Here is an 18,473-nt window from a genome sequence, read left to right on the forward strand (position 1 = left end):
GATAATTTTTTCCAACATGAATACTTTTCTTTCTGGATGCTAAATATAATTTTTTTTAAGATACATTGTCATCTAGATTAGGATTTTAGACCATAATTAAGCATTTTAAAAACTTAATGTAATTGAAAATGCAAGAAGGGTCGAGGGAAACAAAATATTAAACACGGTAACCTGTAAAGTTTCTTGTACAGATATTTCCACACACTAAACCTAGAATCAACCGAACCACCAAAGTTGTTTATTCATGACAAGATTTAGATGAAGGAAATGTATTATGCTTTTGCAAGAAAGAGTATAGAGCTACAGAAAACTGAAATCTACATACTAGTTTTACATCGAAAGCACGAAATTGACAATGTACAGCAAAGAGAAAAACCAACCAGGAAGTAACTCAGCGGCACGAACAGCTGAGGCACCAACAGGTCCAAGAGCAGAGGGATCGTATGAAATAAGAGCATAGTTGTGAGCAGGATGGAGAAAAACTACCTAAAAATGAAGCAAATTTCAGAAAAAGAAAGAAAAAGAGAATGATAAAAGAACTTAGGCAGGCCATTAACCGCTGGTGATTACATTTTCAATATTAATAGATTCACCTCTCCTGGAATTTCAATGGGAAATGCTGCGAATGACAGCATCACATCTGATGCTGATATTGCAACTGTGTTCTTGTCTACCGCAGCTAATCCCATGTTCCCTGAGTGATATATTACTACACCAGTACCAAAAAAATGTTGTGAATGGACGCCATCAAGCATACATGACGGAGGCACATAAACCTGCAAGCTTATAAGATTATGTAGTTTAGATTGGTTTGAGGAGTCAAATATTAGACATACAACATATCTCTATGCAATAAATTATTCAAAAATGAAGAATCAAAAGTCTCAAAAAACAAATCTAAATTAAATCAGTCCACACGGTGTAGCGATTGCAAAATCAACTCTTTTAGAATCTTATTTCTGATCAGAAATATAATTATAAATAATAATAAAAAAAAAAATCAACTCTTCTAGAATTAGATACTGTAAAACATACTATTGTGTTACATATAACATATCAATCTTTTTTAACATTTATTACCCATGCACAAGCACATGCATTAGGCATGTGTATTCATACTAGTATATATACATATTAACATATTTTAACACAAAATACACAAGCACGTGCATTAGGCATGTGTATTCATACTAGTATTATATATACATATAAACATATTTTAACACAAAATACCCCTTGTACATTAATTTTCAGAAAAATACAAGGATGAGGAAATTCCACAGGTATCACAGAAACAAAAAAGTGATACAGATAAAACAAAATTAAGAAACAATATTCCAGGCTCTTGATACACTAGAGAATTGAACTATCCATTAGGCAGCCAAAAGCCACCCATACAGAACCAAATCTTTTCCAAAAGACATTATGTCTTCACCTTATAAATATCTTTTGCATACAGATAAAATGTATAATGTAAGTTCTGCAGTTTTGAAAGGACAATTTAGTATTTAGTTTTATATCTAGCAGTACATGCTTCCAAAACAAAAATATACAGTATTTCTTTCAACAACATAAGCAGCAGGAAACACAATTCAAAAGATTAGCTACATAAACGAGTTAAGTAACAACAGATTGAATCAGACATAGCTAGGTTAATAGATTATTTTAGAAAAAGAGAAAGAGGCCACTTGTCTTAGACTGGCCCCCCACGAAGCTCAGTTAATAGATGCATCAAAAGTTTCGGAGGAAGCAACAACAGAAGCTGGCAACACAGGCCGTTCAGGTACTCGGATTAAAATATAGTATAAAGTCTCTAGGTTATTACCTCAAACATAACCAAAGTGGGTTCTATCATTCGTTCAGGAAATGAAGCATTAGCAGCAACAGGAGTTGCACCTTGATATTCCCTCACCATAGCATTCTCCATTGTAATTGGATCCTCCAGCTTAGCATTTCTTGTTCCAGGCACCGTATATTCAGCAGCAAGATTTCCATCCACAGACAGCTCATGCACACGTCGTTTCTTCACTTCGAGATCAACTTCAACCCGAGAATTTGTTTCATCTAAGACAAGTTCACAGTTGGTTTCCATACTTGCAACACCATGACCATCAGTCAATTCAAGGTTGTCTGGATTCATGTGTTCAATACAAGTGCCCTCAGTGCTTAATGGTACTTCCTGGCCAGAGAGAACTCCAAGGCCATTCACAGAAGATGGTAGCATAGAGACAGGTTGAAAAGCAGGCTTGCCATTCCAAAGACCAGTGCTATCATCACGCTTATAAATTTGAGGGGGAGCATACCACTCATGGCGATCTACTGTCACCAAGACTGACTGATCATAAGAGTAGAAAAAGATAGTAAATTCCCATGCAAATCCATAAAAACCAAAAAAGTATATTGATGATAGAGGGATGGAGATGAATAAGGAACAAGACAGACTGCTACAAACAATAATAATAACATATTTTCATCATTATTTATCCATCATCGCAAGGAAAAGAGAATCCAAACAAAATCCCATTCATTCTCCCATCAAAATAAATAACCATTCAATACATGCACAAGTTCTTGAAATCGCCCAACATAATTAAAACACCACCATAAATTCTGAACAAAACTACAGTAAATAAATAGGCCATTGATATGCTCCTTACAACTTCTACACATAACGTACAAACAAAATAGCTTGACAGGGTCTTACTCATTATATCATTATAAAATTTAACATTTGTTATTCATTTATACCTAGTCTCTCGCATTTATCTACTACTAACTATTTTGCTTCGACATACTTTGCACTTTGGCAAGTCGTGCTTTATCGAAAGAAACTTCTAACTTTGGTTGTTTATTCGTTTTCTTTCCTCTATTGTATTAGAAAAAAAAAATCATGTTATCTTTCACTGATTGGTCATAGGTCCACACTAGGTCCACTACCAATGTTTGCCGGTGAATAAAACAAAATCAGGAGTGACGGTATAGAGAATATGCTTTCACTTAAGTTTCCTCAAAAGAGAAGAGAGAGAGAGAGAGAACTGGATTTAATGATTTGGAGCTAAAATTATCAATAAAACAGAAATCTATGCATTGCTTAATAAACATCTAATCACGATTTCCAAAAATAATAAACATATAAATAAAAACCATAATCTGAAAGTGAATAAAAAGTTTTCCATTCCCTACAGCTACATGAATAAAAATTTTAAAGACCCATGAAGCTGTCCAGAATTTTATTTTCTCCCACTAGTCCTTTGAAGAGCTTTCCTTTCCTTCAAAGGTTCTGGTGTTTCTCTCAATCCATACTACCCACAGAATAGCTAATATTGCTGTCTTCCATAATTTAATACTACGTTTGCACCCATCCAGCTACTCTCAATCATTTAGGAAGCCCAACGAGGCAATATCCATGACATCTCAAATTTCATACACAAATAAGACCATAATCTGAAAGTGAAATTACATTCCACAAACAAATGTTCGATGAGATACCCACATGCCTTACAACATACACACCAACGTATCCCATAGGTTATCTGCCTTTCCATAGCAGCTCTTGATCACTTTGTTCCAAAGTGAATTGGCCTCAAGAGGAAACCTACATAACCACCTCATGAGCAAACCTTTATTTCTCGTATCCATTCTTCCTATACCCAAATCCCCCCTCCCTCCCCCCCCCCCCCCCCCTCCTCTCAAATCTCAGTCTACAAACCTCCTCCCAAGCTACCAAATGATCGCCATCTGAAAGATCTCCCTACCATTTGGATTACTTTCTTAGGAGCTTTGAAAAGAGAAACATAATACGTAGGAAGGGAAGAGAGGATTGATTGTATAAGTATTAGCTACCCCAATTGACAAAAGGGTGCATTTCCATCTGTCAAGCCTCTTAGCACACTTGTCAATAATTGGCTCTCAAAGCCCCCCACCCTTGGCATTCTGAGATACTTCATCAGCCAGCTACCCACTTTCAACTGAGGAAGCACAATGTAACACCACCCTCTCATCCACATAATCCAAACAATTGACGCTTGCTCAAGTTAACTTTTAAGCCGGATATAGCGCAGAAGACTTCAACTATCCTTATAAGCATCTGAAGTGATTTTTTGTAATTGACAAAGAATAGTGTCATCTGCAAACTGTAAAAGGTTGACTTGAACCTTGTCTTTTCCCATCGTGAAGTCTGATAGTTTACAATTTATCGGAGACAATTGCTTTATCTACTATCCTCCCTAGTACATCCGCCACCAATGTAAATAGGACAAGCGAAAGTGGATCGCCTTGTCTAGGTACCCTAGAGTCTTTGAATTTATCTATTGGTCTACCATTAATGAATATAGAGAATGATGTTGAAGATAGACATCTTCTAGTCTATTTCCTACAAGTCTCCCCGAAACCCTTCTTGCTCATGACCAAGTCCAAGAAATCCCATTATACCCGATCATATGTTTTTTTGAAATCAATTTTAAAGACCATTCCACTTGTGCCTCCACTTCTGCAATCTTCAACGACCTCGTTAGCTACCAAGACAAATTCTGAAATCTGTCTCCCTTCTACTTGTTACGTTATTTAGAAAACATTATTAAGACTTACCTGATGCATGTTGTTAGTTTAAATATGTTTATAAGTCACTAGTGCATTAAAATGTATAGATATGCATGATATAGTAGTTAAGCTTGCCTTTATTATAGTCAAATATTTTACATGTAGGATTTCACATTTACGCCCATGTGATGTAGTTTTACATAGACAAACGTATGATATGGAAATATGTGGAAAATGTGCATTTCTTGTGAATTATGTGAAACATGTAATTTTCTATGCTAGTATTTCCTTGTTGGATTTAGAAGCTCTTTTATTTATTATATGCAGGCACTAACAGGTAGAGCCATATGTGTAAGATAGTTAGTTGAGGTCAAGCAGTGATGTGTGTGTATCAATGAATGTTATGTGTAAAGTAGCGTGCCAAAAATATTATGCAATGAATGTTGTTCAAGTATTTTTGCATTATCACTTTAAAGGTTGTAATTGTTGTTTTAAAATTGGGTACCATATTTGTCACTTTTAAATAAAAGTGCAACATCTAACTTTGGCGCGCTATTGACCACCCTCGACTATAAGACCCTCACGTAATAGTTAAGATTATTTATTTAATTATCTAATCTTTTTAATGTTGATTGGTTTTTTTTTTTTTACTTGATTGTGAAGAAGAGATGTTTGCATAGTGTGGATAAGGATTTGTTTCCTGAATCCTTTTGGAACGGGACAGACTTCCCCAACTGGTGGTTGATAGATTGGACAGGAGAGGCCCTTTAATTAGGATGAAATATGAAGCGCCATTTTCGAGTGAGACAGTGATAAGGCACCTGGACCAAATGGATTTACAATGGCTTTCTTCAAGAAGAATTAGGAAGTAATGAAAGAAGATTTTGCAAAGGTTTCCTCTGAATTTGAAGAGAACAGGGTGGTAAGTCAGAATATTAGTGATACTTACATTTGTCTAGTTTCAAAAAAGGCAAATTCATGTAAGGGAGAAGGCTTTAGACCAATGAGCTTGGTAACTAGTCTTTACAAGGTGATCTAAAGCCTATCCATGAGATTATGAGACATGTTGAAAGAAATAATTTCAGAAAAACCTATCTTCCACTTGTCAAGTTACCGAAGAAAAGAATTTCATGGTATAAAAGCACCATGAGATTGTTTCATGGTATAAAAACATCATGAGATTAACATTCATTTATCATTCAATTAATGTTAAGTTTTTGGAAGAAAAGAAACCTATCTTCCACTGGTCAAGTCTCACAGTCACTTTCCCAATCACGAGCACCGAAAACTATGGACTTAGGGGATTCCCCTAAAAGACAACTATAGAATATGTGGCCATGCATTTGATAAATTACTTGGTTGTAGTCATTAAGTGGGCTGAATTCGATTTATCCAAGTGTCATAGGGACCAACCTTACTTTAAAAAAAAATTCTTGTAACATTAACCACCTCATCATTGATATTTATCTTCCACTAGACATTATAAAGATAACAAGGACGACAAGGACAGTACAAACAATTTTGAATTTTGAACATTAACATCAACTCATACTTGATTGAGGAATCTAACAATCTAGATAAAACCTCATATATTCCCTTGTTATAAATATAATAAGATGGACCTGGAAATCATAATATACCTTTCGACGGTGACGATCTGTGTAGCTAACATACTCCAACGGCACCCGAGCACCCCTAGAAAGCTTTGATAGAATTGAAATTAGCTCCTCAAGTTGTGATATTTCTTCACCAGCAAATTTCTTAATAATGGCATGACGTGGGACGCCAGCTCTAAAGAGCATGTATCTACAATAGTTTGAATAAAAGCTTAAGTACACATGAAAAAATATGTGAAGATGAAAGAAAGCCATGTCCCAAGTTAACTCCCGAAATTGACTTTCAGAATCAATTGGTTGGGAAAAAAATTGTAATAATCCAAAAGATTTAAACATAGAAATGAATGCTCAAGAACAATAGCACTAAGGAGATCGTTAACATACCAAAAGAGAGTAATAGTTGTTGCAATGTGAATACTATGAAGTACAAAGACAATGGTAGTGCTGACAGATACAAAGCAACGCTTACAGCAAGTGATATTTGCACCATTTCCCAAGGCAGACTAAAGACATTCTTCTAAGCTATTCTATAGTTTATTTTCACAACAATTCATGTAGCACTCATAATTTCATCAAACTTAATCTTAGCTTTAGTCTCTCATACATTACATTACATAAGGAAATAAACATCTACTGTCGTGAAAGCTAGGAAGTAATTATTTGCATCACTATTGGGAGATAATCTAAGGAAGTTGAGGTTTTGGGAACCAAATATCAAGAAGGTCTCTAAGCGGTTACAGACTAATACTTTGTAATTTAACTGTCATCTCTCCCAATTTCCTATTTATCCCTTTTTAGAGCACAGGTAAAGTAACAGAGGTTTTGGGGAGATTAATTAGGAATTTCTTTTCTGATGGTGGAGATTTGAAAAGGGGTGATCATCTTGTGGCATGGAATTTGGTTTGTAGAACCAAAAAGAAGGGAAAGGTATTGGTAATCGTAAACTAAGGATTGTTTCTTAACAGGGTTCATGAAGGGGCAGAGCCATTAAAAGTAAAGTCTTCATAAGAATGGGCGTGATACAAAAACCATGTGAAGATAGACATGCAGATGCCCATGAACGGGGATATTCACTTTGTATGAGGTAAGGGGTTCATTCAAATTACTTCTTTGAAGGTGAAAATGGAAATCACATTCCATTCTTGAAAGATGTATGGGTTAGGTTTGAAGGAGCCTTTGATGAATTCATCCGCTGCCTTAGCAAGAATATGCTGAAAAAAGAAATCTTGTGTCGCTAAGATTGTATCAAACTTTTGGTTTTCGAGTGGACTGGAAAATGAAACTTTTCAGAAATCTTCATAGCAAAAAACATCAAGGGTTAATGCAACCTATAGAAACATTAGGAATGTAAGAATCAAGGAAGATGGTCTAGGAATCTTTTAGTGCAACTCTGCTTTTGACTTATATATAAATGTTTTGAAGGGAGGGAAAGAGCTGCTCCTATCGTACCAGACAGTCCTCATAACTAATTCCATAAAATTAATTATACAAACCACAAACATGTGTAGAAAAAAGTTCCCTTCATTTTGCATTTTCTGATTTTGCAAAAAAAATCATATAGCAATAATGTGGGACGCCCCCCCCCCCCCCCCTTCCCAGCAAAAAAAAAATCGAAGAGCACCCTAGAAGGTAACTTTCCATCTTAGTCAAGTCAACATATACATGCAACCAAGTAAAACTACTGAAAATCAGCTTGAGAAGATCAAAATAGAAATAGAATGCGTACCCTGGTTCTGTAACATATACAAGGCCACAATTAAAACGGAAATTTCTAGCCTGCAGTAAAGGAAAAGAACAACAAATGAGAATAAAGTTGATTGGCTCGAGACAATGAATTTTCTAATAAATATGTATGTCAAAATAAACTAAATTTTAATATTATATACAAATGTTGCAACCAGCAGAGCATGGGAAATAAAAATTCAGTCAGTCATACTGAAAAAAAAAATATCTGGAGGGGAGGAGAAAAAGCTGTACATCGTAATTTTAATAGTGTTCAAAATCCAACTAACCAACCTGTTGATACGAAAGAGGATGAATTACTGCGCCACTAACTTCTAAGAAATAATCAGGGGTTATTGAATGTAAATCCTGAACCTGAGATAGAAAAAGAAGAATTTTTAATAAGGCAACTTAATTGATCAACCCAACTACACTACAGAAAAACTTTATGAAGGGAACAAAACAAATTCATCTAATGATGATCAAGTCCGGACTCCAGTGGACCAGTAAGTGACAGTAAAATTCTTAAACAGCATGCAATTTAATACCACACTTGAGCATACCCTTCTAATTCTAATAAATATAAAAAGTATTCTCCAAAAGAATACTATAATTAAATAATCAACAAAAATGGAATAGCAACACAAAACAAGAGCAACTCTCACCGTTAAGTCTACATTCAGTGACGTACCACCCCTTTCAATTTGTAACTCAACCTTCTGGTTAACACTCTCATCAAGTAAGGTCTCCATTTTTAGGAATTGGGTGATTACCTGCGTTAAACAATTATAATTTCAACAATCAAGTATTAGATATGCATGTACAAGCTAATACTCCAAAGTACTATAGTTCCTTAAATCTTAGAAAAGCAAAAACATTTAATGTGAAAGAGTTGAAAAGGGTTTTCGTCTTGTTCATTTAGGTAGATATTGAGTTTCATGATATAATTATCTTAGCCAGACTTCTTTTTATTAGATCTCTTGTATTATTCCCATATTGATACAACTTACAAGTATTTTCCCAAGAAATAAAATAAAAGAACTTTTGTGAGATTCAAAAAAAGTATAAAATCACACTATCCAAATCATGGAAGAACTTTTAAAAGAAAAGGAGGCCAATCTTAACATTATTAACTGGCTAAAGCTTTATTAAAGAACTTTTGTCTATCTTTGGCTAGACAATTAGCTTGTTGACGGGAAGTTCCTCTGCGTCGACGATTGTCATAGTATGATTCAAATCACTCTCTCAAAAAAAAAAAAAAAAAAAAAAACACGCAGGCACCCTCTTTCCACCCCACAAATCACTTTTCGTGTTAGTCCCACTAGGACACTGTTAGAATGGTTGAGGTAGGACAGCTGTCATGGATGGGAATAACTTGGTTCGTTTGTAAGGGTAATTACGTGGTTAGACTATTATATAAGTGAGAGGGTGGGGATGAGAGAAGGGCCATGAAAAGTGTGAGTGAAATGTGGTGAGCTTTAAGTTCTTAGAGATTTTCAGGTCCCTCAAGAACCTGGTATTTTCTGTGTTTTCCTTTTCAGCAATAATATTTTCTCTGCTTGATGTTTCTCTGGGTTTGGGTCCTATGACACACATGCACTTCTGTTAACAATTCAATTCCTATGAGAGTAACAAAGTGACTTACTTTACCATTCATACGAACAAGAACATCTCCAGGCTCCAAACAGTTATAAGCTGGGCCCCCAGGCACCTGGAAGAAACTCCAGAAATATAAAAAGTTCTTGAAATAAATATGTCACTAGTCTTATAATAAAATTAGAATCACAAAATTACTCACAACAGAGTCAACAACAAGCATTCCAGTTTCACCAGGTGGTGATGCATGTCGAACCATCTAACATACCAAGCAAACAAGTTATAAAGGAAACTGAAATATTGAAAAAAAATTATTAATAAACAAGGGTAGTAAAGGAATGAAATGATTAACCTGCTCAGTTTCACTTTGGAGACCAAGTCGCCGTGTCTCGTCAAATCCTTTATGAAGAAATGTCACCTGTTTCAAATGTATGTAAGAATACCACATATAATATATAAATCAAATTAAAGCCTTTCTTACATTTTCTCTCAAAACATGTGTTAAGAATAACACATAACATATAAATCAGAGTGTTATTCTTCCATACATGCAATGAAGAAAAAATCGACAAAGTCGGTCGATTTCAGAAATATATCGGAAAATTGATAGTCTCGATAATTGTAGAAGTCTAATAAAAAATCTGGACAAATATCTTCAATGTTTCAGCGATATATTGAACGAAAATACATAGTTAGTTGTATTATCAATTTGTATATACATATTGGGCCTGACTTTCGTCAAATTCCGATATTTTGGGATAAATCATTCAAAAAAAAATGGGTCAGACAACCAATTGGTCATCAAATGCAACTTAGTTTTTTTTTCCTTTTGAAATTAATATCATACGTAACTAAATTGAATAAACAAAATGAGTATCACTATCACATGAATAATCAGTGATGGCACAAGTGAATGCATATAGAATCATTTATATGTATAACTATTAATTTTGATGTATATACAGTATAATTAATTAAGACTTTTTTTTATTAGGCTAATTAGTAATTTTTCCCCCCGAACTTTGACATGTACTAAATCGTGCCCCCTGAACTTTTTTGGTCGTTAAAAATTCCCCTCGAACTATTGAGATTGTTAAATTTAAGGACTTTTATCTAATTTTAGTAAAAAAATTGTAACATGGATGAAAGTTCATGGGGCGTGATTTAGTACATATCAAAGTTTGAGGGGCGTGATTTGATAGATATCAAAGTCTGGGGAGCATGGTTTAGTACATAAACAATCACTGAACAGTAAAATTGAATGAAATTAGACAAAAGTCCTTAAACTTAACAATCTCAATAGTTCGAGGGGAATTTCTAACGGCCAAAAAAGTTCAGGGGGCACGATTTAGTACATGTCAAAGTTTGGGGGGAAAAATTACTAATTAGCCTTTTTATTATTATAAATTGCACGTATTTTTTTAAAAAAAAAAAAATTGTATGTATTGTTATAGTTATGATATTATATTCGCTTTCTACAAGTTTTGACATTAAAATTCGTAGTTTTAGATAAATGTGTTATATATGTGATATTTTCAAATTTTCTTAAATTTGCATCGATAGTGAAAATATCTTCAATATTTCCATAAAATTATAGCATCGATAATTCCACCGATATTGATATTTTTCTTCCTTGCATGCATGTTATTCTACAAGGCTTGGTTTGAGACCTAACTTATTAAAAAAAAAATAGGGATAGTATTAAGAAGAGAGGAGAGAGACGTTAAAAAAATGATGAGGGGTAGAGTCAAATAGTTGAGAGTGAATGAGGAACATGAAAAGTGAATAGAGTGAAAGAGGTGAGAAGGTTGTAACAATCAATATGCATTAGATAAATAGATACACAAACATATCTTTTGTAGAAACAATACAGAATTAAAATAAGGTTACTTCTATATTTAAAAGAAATTGTAAATCTGACCAATCACAAAATATTCTAAGATCTCATTTTTCTCTTTTCTCCCTAAAGACCTAGAATCAGATTTTCCCATTTATGCGATTAACAAAAATAGGAGAATTCTAAGTTAACAGCCAGCCAGAAAAAAAAACCTTTGAATAGGAGATATATTTGGTATTGTCAACCCTTCCGACTTATTCTCGCCCTTCTTACTCTTAGAGCCCATTTGGTACGCAGGACTAGATTGGATTCGACAGGTTAATTTGTCCAACCCAGTGTTTGAGCATGTTAGATGTCTGGACAACTAATCCAACTAATCTCATCTGTTTGGAATTATTTATCCCATCGAGTAGGATGGGATAAATAATCCCATGCAGGTGAGATTTTTTTTATCGTTTTTTATTAATTTTGATTTTATTAATATATTTTAAATTTAATAAAAATTTAGATGAAATAATTATCACACATTTATTTATAAACTTTTTTTTTATCAAAAACTTATTCATTAAAATTAATGAAAATGTAAAATTTTGAATTATCATATATAAGTTTTCAAATTTCAAAATATTATTAATTAAACAATAATTACTTAAATTGATTCTAAGAGAAACAATATGACATTAAAATTATATATTATTTTTAAATTACTAGAAAATTTATATAAATATTTTTAAAAATTAATATTAATATTAAATTAGTGTTTAACATAAACAATTTTATATTATTCAAAGTATTTTTATTTTACTATCTTAATTATTTATTAAATAAAAAATATGATAAATTATTTTATTATATATTTATGATATATACTTGATTATATAGGATATTTTATTTAATTTTATTCTATAATTTAATTAATTTTTATTTTATTTTTATTTTTTTGCTGCAAATTATTTATTTTTATTTATTTATTAATATATATTTTAATTTTAATTTATTATTATATATTTTTATTTTAATATAAGTTTTTTTTCTAAAAGGAAATAAATAAAATAGTCACAGAATTACTTTCAGCATAATCCAATCTTGTCCAGTCCAATCCTGCATACCAAACGATATTTTTCCACTGGGAAATTAGTGATGCTGGGGAGATCTGGTTTCATAGGGGTCTATTTGCAACCCTAAAGACTTCAGAAGGTTGAGCTCTAACATCATCCTTTGAATTGCAACATAGCTTTATTGATGAAATGGCTGTAGAGATTTCTAATGGAGCAGAAACTTTGTGGTATAAGGTTATTAAAGTAAATATGAGTTTTTTACAAATGAATGTGACACTTCCATGATTTCTAGAGTTACTTACAGACAGGAACCATTGGAACCTCATTGATAAGACTGGATTGTTGGCTGGTTATTAGGAGCTTTCTTAGAGAGGACACAGGTGGAAAGCTTATAAGATAGTTTGGTAGTATGGGGAATCAAGACAGCTGGGTATATAATCAATATTTTGGGCTTGAGTAGAAGGTAGAAATGCAAATTTGGGAGCTTTCAGGAAGGACAGTGTGCAATGTGGGGTATTATGTTATCCTTAGGGCCAATTGATTGCAGAGATATAGTGGAACCTCCATTGATATGGTAGCAGAAATATGTGCTAGTTGGGTTAGAGCAAAATATTGGATGACTACATAAACTTTCAACACTAAGGATGGATTGTAAAATATAAAATAAAAACGAGGGGATGGATATTTAAATAGGAGCAATTCTCCACTTCATACAATCTGCAAGGTTAAGAATAAATTGGGTCTCTATGTCGTCTGGGGTTGGATTCATTATGCAGAGCTACCCAGCAATTTCCTTTGGAGAATGGCGATTTTGGCAACATTTTGGGCTGTTTGGCTGGAAAGAAGTTCGAGGGTTTTTGAAGATTCTTAAAGTTCAGAGTGGTTCTTTGGGATAAAATTAAGTTTTGGACAGCCACTTGGGTTTATAAAACCAAACACTTTTGAGGAATTATCCCTTTTAGAGCTGATTAGGGAGTGGAAACCACTGCTGTAGAGAAGGAAAACGTTTCAGTAATTTTGGTTTTGTGTGTATTTCTTTTGGTTGCTGTATTTTAGTATAATTTTCGCTAAAACTTATGTAACCATGGTTATCCTCCGCCACAAGTGAGGGCTTCCAATACATAACGGGGAGGGGCCAATCTAAGACAAGTGGTCTCTTTCTCTTTTTCAAAATATAGTAAAAATAGAACTTGCAGGTTTATAATAATAGTCTAGATGAACTCAGAGAATGAGAAACCTGAAGCGTTCCACGAGGTATGGAAACTGCTTCCCATTTATTACAAGAAAGATCTCTGCTGTTCTGAAGAAACTTCAACGCCCTTACAACCTGCAAATTAATTACCATAGTTGTAAGTAAAAACTGAATTAGTGAATTTCTAAAATTAATAGTACATTGTTTATAAGAAACAGAGATGCATAGATAAAGAATATCAAAATCATCTGCGTTACATCCTAAACATCCAGTATAAAATACAGCATACATATGGTACAAAAATAACATCATCATCATCATCATCATCATCTTAAATAATAATAATAATAATAATAATAATAATAATAATAATAATAATAATAATAATAATAATAATAATAATAATAATAATACGGTCAGTGATCGAATAAAAATGTCCCCACCCGTTCCAGTGGTAGAAAAAATGCTGATGCACTTGATGACTTGCTACCAGCATTTAAAGCCACTGCCCTCCCTTGCCAATCAATGACAGGGGAACCACTTGAACCACCTTTAGTCCCAGATGCAGCCTACAGTAAAATGTAAAGTAAGGCTCAAGCTGCAACAAATTGTTATACAGTAGAACTTCTATCCAAGAATACACTTGGGACCAAGTAAATTATATTCTAATTGAGAGATTATAACTAAATAGAGTTAAACTAGAAAAAATAATTAAAAAACCAAAAGATATCAACGTAACAAAAATAACAATAAATAATCATTAATACTATATCATAATAGAAATATTTTAGAGTAAATATAATATTCATACATGTATTATAATTTAAAATAAAATTATTAATTTTACATAAATAAATTTACAAAATACATGTATATATTTTATTAAGATGTAATTATTCTTATATAGAGGTATACTTTGGTAATACGGGACTTAAAAAATGTATATTTATTCTTATTTATAACTGGCCCAAATTGGGACTTGATTTTTTTATAACAAATTAGAGGTTATTCTTGAATAGAGTATTCTTAAATAGAGGTTCTACGGTATTGGCAAATATCACATAACAATGCATGAACAGATATATTGAAGCATAATCAACAATGATAATTTTCTTTGAACATAAATTGTATCTATTGCATGCAATGTGCAACACTTCTATGCATCAAAAATTCTAAATTCTCAAGAAATTGTTTTCTTCTGTTGTTAATTTCATTTATTTTTATTTACCAAGCTTTTTTGTGTTATCTTAGTCATTCCTTTCTTATCAATCATTTCTTGAAATAAATCTCTCTTTTTTTGCTATATAGTATGTTACAATCTTCACCTAACAAATCTTTCATTACAACTAAATGAAATATAAAGATATATCTGAGATACCCAAACTATAAGTATACTACAGAAAAAAAAAATGCAGAGCTACGCAATTACCAGGCTAAATCAAAAGAAAAACCGTATAACGACATGAAAGAGGCAGATTACAATAATAACTTAGTCTTACTGTTGATATCAACATGAAGAGGCACTTACTTGCATATAAAAAGTATTAAAGTCGTTGTAACCATCCCTGCATCATATAACAATATTTGTAAAATAGCATGATGGAAAATATATTTATTAAATTATCACTATGGCTTCAAAGTTTGAGAACAACAAGTTCCACCTAATCAGTTATCCCAAGGCAGCCACACTCATAGTACAAAGAACAAAAGATAATTTTGGCAAGTATATGTCTACATACTTTTTGTAGTGAGGAGCATCCCTATCTAACCGAGCAAGGGTACCAGCCAATATAGATACCTGCAACCAGACATTAGTCAGTAAGAACCAATAATGAAACAAACATAAATAAATAAATAAGAAAGCTAGAATACAGTCCCAAAATAAAATAATTGCTAGACAAATTGGAAACATGGCAAAGTTCCAAGGGTGACACTGACAGGACTGAGACAAAGCTTTCTATTGAACATGCCACTAATGAATTTCCACTAATATATTCAACCTCAGATACATGTATAATATATGTGTGGACCAATGGATACATATCTATTACTATCTTATTTTACAAACTGAAAGGATATATCTGTTATTATCTTAAAGCAGCCTATTTTGTATGCCTAAGCTACCACTGGCTTATTGTTGACACGTTATTGCCTTGTTACTTAGAACTGTGTGTGATAATGAAGCAAAGCAGCGACTAATTAACAATAAGAAACATATGGAAACAAACCATAAATGCATGTGTTATATATACCTTCTCACCACTATCATTACCAACAACCCTAATTTCCAGTCCAACACAAGCAGATTCAGGCGCAAGAGGAATCTCCTCATAGACATGAAATTGTATTGCAGCTGGATCATAACGAAAGAAACCAAAATCGTGGACCTAACATAAGAAACATGAACATAAATTAGGAAGCCTGACTTATTTCACAGGAAAATGTGTGCATGCGACCTTAGCCTCATCCCATTGTTTAATACAAACAGCAATGAGGCTTGGTCTAAATAAAATTTTGCATAAATGATTATCCTTCTTTACCTTTTTTAAAAAAAAAATCAGTTCATGAACCATTATTGCAATGCAAAAAGGGATCAAGAAGACACAAAACAACAAATGTAGTGAAGAATAATATTAATACACTGTATAAGATTTAGAGGGTAGAACTATGGCCTTGTATTATAAGGATAAGACAAAGCAAAATTCACCATCAGCACCAAGGAGAACCCGCTCCCTCTCTCATTCAGCCATTTCTTTTTTATCTTTTTTTTTTTTTTTTGAAGAAAAGCGTTCATATAAAACCAAAGGTTAGACCATAAGGTCTCTATTATTCAACATTCCAAGACTGAGACTTTTGTAAGAATTCATTTCAGAGTAATTTAAATAACATACTTCGAGGATAAAACCCATAAACTCGAACAAGTAAAAAGAGGATCCGTCATCTCTTATAGTGCCCCTTCTTGGACAATACGAAGTGGCATTTTTTATATTAATTCCTCCAACGTATGCATCAAGTCTATACAAGACACATCCAATGATCATAAGATAAATCATTTCGCAACAGAAAATTTTCATCTCCTTAAATTCTACTACCAAGCTTTTGCAAGCCTTCCTGAAATATATGAATGTTTTCCAAGAGCTCTACAGTTACCACATACTCGCACAAAAAATAAATAAACTCTCACCAAACATATATGAGGGCTAAAAGTTAAAAACAGAGAGTAGACTCACTGGATCCCTGTATATAGGATACACTGGAATTTCTTCACGGTTGACAAACATAGCTTCTGCAACTACAGGACCTACAGATGAGAGCATAACAAAAGTGCATAGTTAAGACTTGGGCAAGAATTTAGTGAAGGAATAGATTATTGAGTTTAAATAATGTTCTTGATCAACAATCAAAATATTTGAGAGGATACCAGATTTGACGACATGGCGATTGGTGAGGATAATCCCGCGAAGCTTGTCAACGACGAAGCCGGTAGCGTAGCTGGCACCAGCAGCCTCAGTGTCGAAGGCGCGGCATGCCGTTGTCCGGAGGACGACCACGGCAGGAACAACTTTGCTGAGTGCCTTCCTCCAATCGTCGGCGGTGGCGGAGTTTTCACTAAACGGAGGATCGATATCCATGCAAAGCTCGTCCTTGACGTTGGATTCGAGTCCTTCGGCCTCCGACCCCAGACTCTGTAGATGATCCCCCATTAAGAAAGATTAAGCTCACTCACTCCGTCACTCGCCACCCTCTTATCTATTTATGAGTCAATCAGATTAATTTCCCGAGTGACACTGTGAGAATAGGATTTTCTCGGGAAAGTGAGGGAAATGGAAGGAAGAAAAGTCTAGGTTATAGTGTTATTTGGTTGATTTATGGGAGATTCTGGTTTTCTTCTCGTTTAATAATAAACAAAAGTGATCTATTTCGTATGACTAGTCTAGGACTCAAAAGTCTTTTTTAACTTTTTTTATTTTTGGGATATTTAGCTAAATAACATTAAAAAAGTTTTTTAAAAAATATTTTGTTTTAACGAAACTTTTATATCTCAATAATACATTTTATTATTTTATAGCTTGACTCGCCGAATCCTATATAATGTTTGTTTGAATGAATGAATTTCGTTTCAAAAAAAAAAATAATACATTTTATTATTTTATATTTATTTTTAATTAAAAAAAAACCCATGTCATTAAAAAAATAAATAAATAACCCTCTCCCCTTAATTGGTGTTTTCAATTTCATGCTCTTCTTCTATTTTTTTAAAAATCTCCCAAAATTTTACGAAATCTCTTCAAATTTATAGAAAACTAATTTATATTACACTTACATATAAATAAGATTAATATTGTTGTCAAGAGAGCGATTACATTCAAGGTAAGTGAATGAACCCTAATTTTTTAATTTTTTATTTTGAATGTAAAAAAATAATAAAAATTGTATTTGTTTAGCTTGATTCTTATTTTTTTTTCATATACATATATGTGATAGAAACAACAATAAAAATATCATACTAGCCATATTATTACTATTTTGTAGTTTTTGAGTTGAAAATCTCATTTTTGCGAAGTGAACCCGAGGTTGAAGATAAATCGCAAGGGGCTCGACTATTAGTGGTTGAGCCCGACTATGTCAGTTGAGATGGTGATTTTAGTAGAGCTCGACTATGTTAGTTGAGATTACAATTTTAGTAGAGCTCGACTGTTATCAGTCGAGATGACAGACGTAACAGTAGAGCTCAACTAGATTTGATCCTGATTTATATTTTTAATTGTTAAACTTTTTTCATAGATGTTTGCTACAAGAGTGATATTCAATAGATATGATAATTCTAATAGAGCTCCACTAGCTCGACCAAACATGGTCAAGATAGTGTTAATACTCAATTGTTGTTAAACTCTTTGAAGGACACAATGATA

The 18,473-nt window shown here is 33.1% G+C and overlaps 1 protein-coding gene across 3 annotated transcripts in view; it reads right to left on the bottom strand.

Annotated features, from left to right (window-relative positions):
• Positions 1-17,482, bottom strand: part of LOC115722540 (protease Do-like 7) — a 36,553-nt gene extending 19,071 nt beyond the window's left edge. For 2 of the 3 annotated variants that reach the window (XM_061103884.1, XM_030651777.2), the window contains exons 1-17: positions 16,982-17,478; positions 16,791-16,861; positions 15,813-15,947; positions 15,300-15,358; positions 15,089-15,125; positions 14,004-14,129; positions 13,606-13,695; positions 9,826-9,891; positions 9,676-9,732; positions 9,523-9,588; positions 8,543-8,650; positions 8,172-8,252; positions 7,882-7,931; positions 6,180-6,345; positions 1,826-2,335; positions 594-776; positions 381-486 (exon numbers count right to left, since the gene is read on the bottom strand). In XM_061103884.1, coding sequence (XP_060959867.1) covers positions 381-486; positions 594-776; positions 1,826-2,335; positions 6,180-6,345; positions 7,882-7,931; positions 8,172-8,252; positions 8,543-8,650; positions 9,523-9,588; positions 9,676-9,732; positions 9,826-9,891; positions 13,606-13,695; positions 14,004-14,129; positions 15,089-15,125; positions 15,300-15,358; positions 15,813-15,947; positions 16,791-16,861; positions 16,982-17,264 — 2,194 coding nt within the window. In that variant the 5' untranslated portion in view covers positions 17,265-17,478. Of the gene's footprint in view, positions 1-380; positions 487-593; positions 777-1,825; positions 2,336-6,179; positions 6,346-7,881; positions 7,932-8,171; positions 8,253-8,542; positions 8,651-9,522; positions 9,589-9,675; positions 9,733-9,825; positions 9,892-13,605; positions 13,696-14,003; positions 14,130-15,088; positions 15,126-15,299; positions 15,359-15,812; positions 15,948-16,790; positions 16,862-16,981 lie in introns of all 3 variants that reach the window. The other variant, XM_030651776.2, reaches the window with a different exon arrangement.
• Positions 17,483-18,473: the final 991 nt, after the last annotated feature.

This window comes from Cannabis sativa, chromosome 9, assembly GCF_029168945.1.
Source record: "Cannabis sativa cultivar Pink pepper isolate KNU-18-1 chromosome 9, ASM2916894v1, whole genome shotgun sequence".
Lineage (NCBI taxonomy): Eukaryota > Viridiplantae > Streptophyta > Magnoliopsida > Rosales > Cannabaceae > Cannabis > Cannabis sativa.